The sequence below is a fragment of the Acytostelium subglobosum genome (genome assembly GCF_000787575.1).
Source record: "Acytostelium subglobosum LB1 DNA, scaffold: scaffold38, whole genome shotgun sequence".
In the NCBI taxonomy this organism is placed as follows: Eukaryota; Evosea; class Eumycetozoa; order Acytosteliales; family Acytosteliaceae; genus Acytostelium; species Acytostelium subglobosum.
Window position 1 is genome coordinate 105,969 of NW_012236495.1, and position 10,896 is coordinate 116,864.

General features: G+C 45.4%; 5 protein-coding genes across 5 annotated transcripts; 4 read left to right on the forward strand and 1 right to left on the reverse strand.

Moving 5' to 3' along the window:
• Window positions 1–1,189: 1,189 nt before the first annotated feature.
• On the forward strand, window positions 1,190–2,072 carry SAMD00019534_121120 (hypothetical protein; the record flags this gene model as incomplete). Its single annotated transcript, XM_012892667.1, has 3 exons — window positions 1,190–1,510; window positions 1,676–1,728; window positions 1,814–2,072. Coding segments are annotated over 3 exons (633 nt in total), but the record flags the coding sequence as incomplete, so codon positions are not given.
• Window positions 2,073–3,570: 1,498 nt separating this feature from the next.
• SAMD00019534_121130 (hypothetical protein) lies at window positions 3,571–4,953 on the forward strand (the record flags this gene model as incomplete). Its single annotated transcript, XM_012892668.1, has 1 exon — window positions 3,571–4,953. The coding sequence occupies one exon, from the start codon at window positions 3,571–3,573 to the stop codon at window positions 4,951–4,953; it is 1,383 nt and encodes a 460-aa protein (XP_012748122.1).
• Window positions 4,954–6,663: 1,710 nt separating this feature from the next.
• On the forward strand, window positions 6,664–7,257 carry SAMD00019534_121140 (hypothetical protein; the record flags this gene model as incomplete). The annotated part of the gene is made up of 2 exons (XM_012892669.1): window positions 6,664–6,706; window positions 6,794–7,257. 2 exons carry the CDS (start codon window positions 6,664–6,666, stop codon window positions 7,255–7,257), a joined length of 507 nt encoding a protein of 168 aa, XP_012748123.1.
• Window positions 7,258–7,734: 477 nt separating this feature from the next.
• SAMD00019534_121150 (hypothetical protein) lies at window positions 7,735–10,192 on the forward strand (the record flags this gene model as incomplete). The annotated part of the gene is made up of 5 exons (XM_012892670.1): window positions 7,735–7,929; window positions 7,996–9,166; window positions 9,233–9,694; window positions 9,762–9,921; window positions 9,988–10,192. The coding sequence occupies 5 exons, from the start codon at window positions 7,735–7,737 to the stop codon at window positions 10,190–10,192; spliced, it is 2,193 nt and encodes a 730-aa protein (XP_012748124.1).
• A 291-nt stretch (window positions 10,193–10,483) lies between these two features.
• On the reverse strand, window positions 10,484–10,780 carry SAMD00019534_121170 (hypothetical protein; the record flags this gene model as incomplete). Its single annotated transcript, XM_012892671.1, has 2 exons — window positions 10,484–10,568; window positions 10,645–10,780. Coding segments are annotated over 2 exons (221 nt in total), but the record flags the coding sequence as incomplete, so codon positions are not given.
• Window positions 10,781–10,896: the final 116 nt, after the last annotated feature.

Consider the following 10,896-nt stretch of genomic DNA (forward strand, 5'->3'; position numbering starts at 1 on the left):
AGAGGTCTTGTCCAGCTCGTACTCAAACACATCGAGGTTGTACAGACGGTAGGGATGCTCGTTGATTCCCTCGCCCTTGGTCGAGCGCAGGGCCATCGCGGTAGAGTGCTCGGGGATACCGTAGACGTGTGATGATCCGACGAAGCTAATGTCCATTCCGAACGACATTGGTCCATGTGGCTTGGAGTCGTGGTGGCTGTTGAAGCGCTCCTCCCACATGCCATCTGGGTAGGCGGGGGGAGGAGGCACTGGAGCTGGGGCGGCGGGCACGGGTGAGTCGTCGGGGTTGTCGCCGGCTGGTTGAGGAGGCTGCTCCTCGCCCTTGTTCTCGGGCTGGGGTGGCAGAGGTTTGGTCCTCATGTGCTCAAAGTGGAGTAGGCCACGAGAGTTGGATGACATTGCCAACTCGCCATTGACGTAGACGTCCAGCTTGAATGGGTGCAGATAGAGCTTGGCGACAGAGTTGTGACCAAAGCTGAACGACACCTGGCCAGCGACGCTCCTATCCAACGACTTGATTGCGACGTACTTGATCGAGTCCAACAGTACGTCCTTGATTTGATAACGCTTCTTATTCTCCAGTGACTTCTTCTCCTGGACACGCAGACGAATCATGCCATTCTCTAATGCGCTGAGCTCAAGTGTGAGCACGTGATCCAAGTCGCCATCGACGTTGAGCAGCTCGGCCACCAAACGTCCGTCGTTGTTCAACTGCAATGTATTATCGATCACCTTGTATGTTGGAGGTTGTGCGACCACCTCATTCCTATTACGTCTACAGAATGACAAATCATTGCATGTCTTGAATTTACTCGCGTCAACTGCCTCTGTATGCTGAGTCATCATCGCAGCAATCATCAAAGCAACCAGCAATGATACTGATACTGCGACCAATGGTGATCGCCTATCCCTCTTCATTGTTTGTGTGTTTGTGTGACTGTGATGATTCTGTTTGTATGTATAATGATTGAATGAAATGAATGAATAAATGATGAATGAATGCAAGGTGTCACTAACACTCATGATCTTCAACTGACTTCCAAAAAACCAAAGTAATTGGTGACTCAGCAAACAAACGAACAAAGTTAAACCCTTGACCAAACCCTTACCCTCGCTCAAAACTCATCTTTGTCATTCTTCTCCAACATCTCAACAAACAGATACACATACTTAGACAAACAAAACAAAGATGGAGAATCACTCAATGGTATTACCTCATATCACTGAAACTACTACTACTACTTTGACAAGTAATAATAATAATATAATATCTATTGATGACTTGGTTGAAAGATTTACAAGTAATGATGACAGCGGTGGTAGTAAGATGAAGAAGAAGAGCGTGAATTACACATCTATACACATGGCTCATCAGGTATATCTTGACCTGTATGTGTTGAAGCACTGGTACAGCATTGAGTTTGGTACAGTTGACATTACAACAAACACCAAAGCGTCGTCGGAGGAGAGTATTGTTGTACTCTTTGCTAAAGAGTCGGAACAAGCAAGTGTACGTTGATAACTTCATTCACAAGATGGTGTGATTGGATGAATGAATGAATGGATACCTAACATTACACATACATTATGACCACCCTTTGTGCACCTTGCTCCTTGTTGGTTACATTGGTGGGGTCGTCTCCATGTCCGTCTTGGCTGTTTCGTTGCTGTTCAGGGATTGAGTGTGATCATTCCTTCAAAGATCACCTTAAACTGGTCCATTGTATTGTAAGCTTAGATGACTTGGATGGTGCTGCAAAGCCAACCAACACGCAAAGAGATAGATTGATTAACCATCTTGAACAACAAACAGACTAGCCGAACTTTATCATAAGGCAAATGAACAAGCAAGACGGCACTTGGTGGCGCCACAAGATGCTAAAGACTACAACAACAACAAAGAGACACCATCTACAGTGGAGACTCCACTAGCAAAGATACTCGTGATATTATGCTTTCTAGATCAAGATTCTTCATTGTCATATTACCGAATGGCAATGCCCACATTTGCGAACCACCCAACAACACAATCACCACCACTGTCAACAACTACAATATCAACAGTCGCATGGTAGCATGGTAGCCTATGAATGTATCATACACACACTTGAATGGCGAAGTTAAAGATATGGGATGGTCCAACAACAACAAGATCACTTAATTAAGACAAGGATGTTGGACCACATCACCATCAATCCATCAACACCCGTCAATTCAATTCACACACTCGCGATTCCCAACAATGTACAGCCATTCAAGTTCGAATTGCCGCGACTAGACACATGACCCAGACATCTTCTAACTAGGCCCACTTAGTACCCATTGATGGGATACGGACATACGCACCAGACGGGCACCCGTTTGATCAAGGTGAGAGAACTCTGGGGGTGGATGGAAGATGGGACGAGGCTCCGACCCCTCCCTCGCACAGCCGTTCAATTCCGATCATCCGAATCAGCTGATCAACACACTCACAATGCCTAAGGATAAGATTGAACGACTTGCCGAATCATCAATTACCAATTTGGATTTGATCTCAACAAAAAAATATCATCACTTTTTTGTATGAGTGAGCAGGGCCTCGGCATTGACCACACAATCTCTTTAGCCGCGCGTCATCATCTTAAAGAAGCCTCTACACACGTGCATGCAGGTCAGTGAGCACTGTAATAAATGATCGGCATCATCCTACAAGATGCCGTAACCTCATCCTACGTACGGGTGGTCCTTCTGGCTTCCACTAACTATCTAAGCTGGCACATCCATCTCGACACTCTATGGCCCACGAGTACTCTCCCTTCCTTCCCCATGGTCCCGCTAGACGGAGTCCGTCGCTGTATGTATGTGTGGATGAGTGTGTGAGTGAGAGTGGATATTGCCGTGACGGCTAATTGAATGGTTGATGGTGTTGATGGTGATGGTTGTGAAGAGGGGAGAGAATAGTCAAGTGCAATGATTGAGTGTGGGGCACTGCTGCATGTATGATTGATTGATTGATTACTTCGGATATCGAGCATTGCACCTTGCCACTCTTTCAAATTGACTCCCACCAAGTTATACACAACAACAATCAGATACTACATCTTATCTTAACGATCAAACACTCTCACTCACTCTCTCGCTATTCCAACAGCGCGCGGATATTTGGTACTTTGTCGTCCATCCACTCAATCATTCAATCAAACATAATATCATATTATATTATACAAATGGAAAGCACAACTACCTCAACAACTAGACAGATGCTGACATCCCAGAACGTCTGGAAGTCATGTTGGAAAAAGGTATGCCTCAGCTATGGCCGCGGTTAATCAATCGACTGGCCAGCTGCTGTCCAAGGCAGACGCGGCGAACCACTCGACCAACTAGGGAATTTCCGAAATCTAATGTGTACTCATCACACTTTCTTGGTTTCCGTTTCTCTCTCCTTCTCCTTCTTCTTCTTCTTCCCCTTTCTCTCTTCGTCCCCTTTCCCACTCATTCAATCAGATCCAACAATGCGGAACAGAAGTCCAATCGTCGGCAGGACTCATCTTAAGTGAGGGTTCCAGCCAGCTGGGCCAACACGACATGTTTGAACTCTTTGAGAAGACACTCACACTCCTACTGCTGGTAGAGAACTCCACGCGCCAACTCAACAACAACCAATCCCTTTTCCAACAATTCACCGAGATGATGTCCACCAACGACTCATCCTCATCATCCGCTCTCCTCGAGCTGTGTAGTGGCAATGAGACCCTCATTCCACTCTTCACCCAGCTGTCCAAGCTGTCCTCTTGTATCGATATCACCCAACTCCTAGACACACCAGTCGCCACACCATCACCATCATGTAACAACAACCACAACAACAACAACATTACCAACTCAAACTCACTCCTCAACTCACTTTACTCGCCCAAGTCCTCATCCGAGAATTTGCTCGCCAACCTGGCCGCCTCGTCGAGCTCCTCCCAACTGGACTCGGCCAACTCCACACCAGTCCTCCATGGACTGGACTCCTCATCCAACTCGTCGAGCCGTGGCTCCTCGCCATTCCAACATTCCGTGTCTGACCTCCCACCCCTGTCCATTCAGGGCGACGATGATATGGACGACACCAACTCCAACCTTTGCTCCTCGAGCAACATGGTCCCATGTTCGCCACCCAATGGCGGTTCCATCAAGGGCAGCTACTCTATGTCTGGCTCGTCCAACAACTCCAACAATAGCAATTCCAAGCGCAAGAGAAGACCCAGAGCACCAGCTCCATTCTTTGACACATTGTTCTGCCACTCGTGTGGCGAGACCCAGACCTCCCAGTGGCGTCGTGGTCCCGATGGATGCAAGTCGCTGTGCAACGCCTGCGGTATCCGTTTCGCCAACATTGTCAACAAGGAGAAGGCATTGGCTGCCAAGGAGACCTCCAAGTGCATCTCAATCAACATGCTCCTGTGTGACTCTGCCCAAGCCGAGGCCAACAACGCCATTGCCAACGCTTCCGTTTCAAACACCATCAACTTGCTGAACGACTCCTTCCCAGTCGTGCCAACAGTTGCTACCGCTACCAGCGCCAGCGCCACCATTGCCCAACAGTTCCAACAATTGAACAAGAGCGTACCATATTACAACAGCTCCAAGCTGGCATATGCACCACCACCACCACCCAAGGGCAAGCTGTCCAGCAGCGCCAACTCACTCCCAACCTCCACCACCACCGCTACACCATCCACCTCCAACACACACAAGAGAAAGCAACCGTCAACCACCGACGTGTCAATGCCAACCAAGTCACACAAAGTCTTCCAACATGATGACAACCTGTACAACAACAACAACATGCACAACGAGGTCGCTTCCAACACAAGCGAGTCCTTCAATTTTTCCTCCTTTCCAATGCTTGACGCACTGACAACCCTGACCTCGCTGGCTTCATCCGAGGCTCAGCTGATATCTGCTGGCGTCGATGTCTAAAGGTCCAAGGTCCAAGGTCATCCTACCGACCTACCTAAGGTACCTACATCCCTCCCTCCCTTTTTTTTTTTCCTTCCTCCTTCCTCCCCTCCTCCTTCCCAAGCCAACGCACTCGTCTCCCCTCCATCCTACCAACGCAATCCAACATACTTTAAACGTACGCAAACGTCTCAATCGAATGGACCATTCCCAACCAACAGTCAATGCATGACTGTTGTGTAGTAACTACTGCAGGCATGCCGGTCGGCAGAACACCAATCATCAGTTGTGTTGCTGCAGGCAGTAGTCGAAGTATAGAAGCAATAAACTTAAGGTTTATGTAAATGATAATAATAATATTTGAAGTTTATGTGTTGTCAGACTTTGGCCACTTTATTCTGTTGAGTTCATTCGAAAGGTTTTCGATGCTTCGTCGATACTTAATGCCTTCAATATGGTTGTTTCAAAGTATGATGTGATGGGATGGTCTGGTGAAGGTTTAGCCTTCAACTCCTGAATGTTGACCTGACCAGTGAAGTAGATAACCAACTGATCCAGACATGGTCGAGTCGAAAAAATTGCAATTCAAGAGCATCGATGCCGTGAGGATCTCCAAAGTCAAGAGCTTGTTATCTCCATCAAAGTCACCATTGATGTCATCAAAAATTGGGTGCCATCCCTCTCTCGAAGTTGATGAAGTAGACCATTAAAATGTCCTCCTCTGATTACTACATCATTGAAAACTAGGGAGGACATTTTTGGTACTTCCTTCTGAATAGGTGGACCGATCCACTTCAATTATAAATATATATTTTGAGTATTTTTAATATATATTAATAATAATATTAATAAAAAAATAGACATCTATATATATTTAATACACTTGAAATATTTACTCTATATATTTATCATAATAGAAGATTAGATTACAAAAACATGGAATGGATATAGTCAAAGAATATCTAAACTCATGTAACCTCCAAGTTCCAAAGGATCACAATGTTATGAAGATCATCGACAACAACAATATTACTCCTCAAAATATCCAAACACATACAGTAGCTCATCTAATGATTGACCTTGATATTCCTTATCGTATAGCTTGTAAATTAGTGAACCAATATTCTCCCAATCATAGTAAGTAATAATTGTGTCATAGTATATTTATAAATATGATAGATATACTAATCAATTCAATTGAATTTACTTGATTGATTAGAAGAGGAATATTTCTTACACTGTGTAGATGTTAAAACTGATGATGGTGAGGATATAATGATACCAATACCAAGTGAATATTATAATGATATTGATACTTTGACCAGTCTTGAACTAGTTCATTATGATCGAACAGCACACAAGGACAATTCTGAAGACATATCAAAGAGGAGCATTACACAAAGAAGTTAAGCCTCCAAACAACAACTACACCAACTAAAACAATGAAGTTTGTCAAATAAACGTCAGTCAGTGATCAATCTTTATCATTGTCTCGTTGAATTTCCCCCACTTTCTGACAGGTGTTTATTATTTATTCCCAGCGATCCAAGCTACACCATCATAATTGACATTCCGGAAACGTTTTTTTGACATCATTAATTATTACATAAACTCACGACATATATACAAATACATATACATATACATAAAAATATAACATATAAACATATATATGAATTTGTATATATGTAATACATATACATAAAAATATAACATATAAACATATATACAATGAAGTACTACTTAACTATACTCGCCTTTTTGGCTTTGATACGTATGTATTGATGTGATCGATCAATCAATAGTTTAACGATACAACATGATGAGTACTAACTTACCAAAATGTATTCAATATATATAGTATCTGTATCAGCCTCATCATACAATGATTCTGACAATTCATCAAGTTGCTCTCAAAAGACATCTTGTTCAGACTGCACAGACGATCATGGTTGTGTTTGGTGTGAGGGCGCTGGAGAGTGTCATGATGGTACTTTCTATGGATCAAAGCCAATCACATATTGCAGGGACTTTAGATGGATGCAGTGCAAGATGGACGGTGTCTACACACTGTTGATATCTGTCGCTGTCGCCCTCGTGCTCATCGCGCTCATCATCACTGCTATTAAGGTTGCTATCTACTTCTGCTGTTGCGCCCGCAAGAGAAGCACCAAGCCATACACCAACATCCAGGAGGAGGATGAGTCGCGCAGTCTGCTCACCAACCCTTCGCAATCAGTGACACCAGTCACTGACAAGCGCAGAGAGGAGTTCAGAATGAAGTACGGCATTGGCAAGCAGACCTCAACATCATCATGGGACTAAACATCAGTCACATAGACCTTTACGCCTCAAGCACATGTACTGCTTTATTTCTTCAAATAGCAGTCCACTCAGCGCATCATTCAATCAATCACATTCTTCTTCTTCCTCTTCTTCTTCCTCTTCTTCCTCTTCTTCCTCTTCCTCCTCACCTCCCTCTATATCTTTGTTCACAACCATCCATTGTAATAAATTCAATTAGCCCTCATCTTACCTCGTAAAGTGTTTATTAGATTGAGTAGTAAGTATCCATCATGATTGGGGATGGACCAGTCTAGTCCTTGGACTCGCCCTTCCCCAGGCCCCCATTGATGACACCTTAGAACACGATGGGATGGGACGAGACGTTCCTTTTTCTTGTTCTTTTTCTTCCGCTGATCATCACATGTCCACGAATGTTCCTTCAACTTTGTTTGATCAGATTGATTACTTTACTAAGTTATACTATACACATAAAGAGATAATAAGTATATACATACAATGATAAAGACATCGTTATTACTGATGCTTGTTGTGGCATCTGTTGCCCTGGCCTCGGCTTCCAGCCACTTAATGGAGGGCGCCTTCTACCATGATGATGTGCCAAGCGGATGGTCTAGAACCGGACGTGCTGTTAGTGATCATGACATCACCTTGACATTCGCACTCAGACTTTCAAACATTGATAAACTAGAGGTATGATACCATATATGGAATCATTCCAATCAGGTACTCATACTAACTTTATGATCACCTATTTAGGAGTTGCTGTTGCAACATATCTCAAACCCAAGCTCATCATCGTACCGCAAGTACTTGACTAGACAGGAGGTCGACAACTTGGTTGCCCCAAGCCAAAAGGATGTTACCGCCTTGAAGAAGTGGATCGAGGAGGAGCTGCAGGGAACCATTGTCAAGGAGCTCCCAGATTACATTGTGGTGAGCGCTAATGCTGCCATCGCATCAGCCAAGCTCGACACCAAGTTTGAGCAGTTTGAGCATCCTCAAACCAGCAAGACTGTGATCCGTACGCTCGGACCATACTCTGTGCCCTACAAGCTGGCCTCGATCGTTCACTTCATCGGTGGCACCGTGCGTTTCCCCAACAGACGCGTCAAGAGCATCAACGCCAATGAGAACGTGGCCGTCGCCGCCAGTGGCTGCAACAACCCAGTGATCCCCCGTCTCTACGCCGGTGACGAGTCGTTCACTTTCATCATGTTGCCCAAGACCCAGAGTGGCGGTGTTTGGACCGATCCCTCGCAGGTACAGATGATGGGCGTTGCCATCTCCAGTGCCCAGTACTCCACCCCTTACTCCACCATCCTTGAGCCATCGCAGCTTACCTGTGAGTCCTGCTCCCAGATCACAAACAGCGCAATCCAGCAGATCTGCCAGCGCACCAACCAGCAGAACTCGCTGCCCGCCAACACAGTCTATTGTGTGAGCGAGGAGATCACCTCGAGCGACTTCCAAAACTACCGCCCATACAACCTGTCGTTTGTGATCAACTACTCGACGGGCAGCTCCAGCGCAGCCACCTACGACCAGTTCTACATGGGCCAGTACACAACAGTGCAGGCCATCCAAGAGCGCTACAACATGCCAATGATTGAGGGTGCCTTCCCCGAGGGCCAGTACTCCTCGTCGCCCGTGCAGCAAGCCGTGGCCGAGTTCTTGGACCAGTACTACAACGGCACTGACCTCGAGCAGTTCTTTGAGATCATGGGTTTGGACCCAAGACTTGCCGCACGCGTCTTTGTCAATGGACCAAACAATGTGACCAACCCAGGTGCTGAGGCATCCTTGGACATCCAATACCTCATGGGTCTTGCACCAGGTTTCAACACAACCTTCTACTCTGTCGGTGGCACTGTCAATGGACAAGAGCCATTCCTCGAGTGGATCACAGATGTCCTCAATGATAACAATAGTATGTATTCAATCATCAAGTCAATCAATCAATCACATGACTTACACACGCTTGGAACCATTCCAGTCATTCACGTTCACTCTGTATCATATGGAGATGATGAGAACACACTGTCGTTGGACTTTATGAACAGAATCAATCAAGACTTTATCAAGGCTGGCGCAGTTGGAATCACAATCATGTTCTCTTCGGGTGATCTTGGCGTGAACAGTGGAAATGGTACAATCGTCGATGAGTTTGTTCCATCATTCCCAGCATCATCACCCTATGTTCTTGCTGTTGGTGCCACTCAATTCTCCACTCAGACCTCCCCAGTCTGCTCGATCAAGCCAGTCGGAATCATCTCTGCCAAGTGCAACCAAGTCGGTGAGATTGCTTCATCCATTGCCACTGGCTCCAGGATCACCAGTGGTGGTGGTTTCTCCAATGTCTTTGGAAGACCATCCTACCAAGATGCCGTCGTCCAAGACTACATCAACACTCACCTTGAGAACAACATCCCATCCAGTTATTACAATCAATCTGGTCGTAAGTCTCAATAACTTAATCAATCAACCAATCAATCAATGATGACTAACATTGACACATATAATAGGCGCCTATCCTGATGTATCTGCACTTGGCCACAACTTTATCATTGTTTTGGCTGGAGAGGTGGTGACCGTCGATGGTACCTCTGCCGCCGCCCCAACCTTCTCCTCAGTGATCACCCTGCTAAACGATAGATTGATGTCCAGAGGCAAGGCTCCACTGGGGTATGTACCATGATTGACTAACCATCACCCTTCCATGATCACTAACTAACCAACTTCTGATAACAGATTCTTCAATCCAACATTGTACCAACTGGCTACCAGCCATTCTGATGCCTTCTTTGATATTGTGATGGGAGACAACAGCTGCGGCGAGTCTCTTTGCAACCAATATGGTTTCCCAGCTGTCCCAGGATGGGATGCTGTCACTGGCTTTGGCTCTCCAAACTTTGAATCATTGTCCTATGCCGTTGACATTGAACAATCACAATAAACCTACTTTAGTAAGTTGATCAATCAAAATAATAATTGTCCAAAAACCAATAATTATTATTGAATAAATATTTATTTAGTAGTAAGTTAATAATGTTATGATGGAGATGGAATGTAGAGTATGGTGTAGAGTAGTAGCAGGAGGGTATGGTTGGAATAGTGTTGGCAATCATTGATTGAATGAATGAGGGAGGATTATGATGTACATATGGATGGTTACCAAGCAGGTTGATACATGATTTGTTTCCTTTTTTTTGTTGTTGCTTGACTTTGTTGGTGTAGTCGTCGTTGCTTATTCGAATAATTTAGAGTGGCACACCTTGCAGTATGGCTTGCCATTGTTAGCTGTGTAGGATCCACCTGCCAATGGGTTCATACTATGATTGGTTGGTTGGAGATTGAATATGTTAGTCGTTGCCAGATGATTGATTGATCGAGTGCTAAGGGACTTACCAAAAAGCGCAGACAAAGTGCTCTGGATGCCACTTCTTGTCGAGGGCATCGATGCAACGGCCGCTGACAGCCTTGCCACAGCCAGAGCAGACGGAACCGGCCTGCTGGTGGTAGTGAATGTCACAGTAGGGCTTGCCTCCAAACTCAAAGAAGGTGCCGTTGGCAAAGCTCTTCTGGCAGTACTGGCAGACAAAGTGCTCTGGATGCCATTGGGTGCCGAGGGCGTTGATGCACTCGCCACGGATTGGCTGG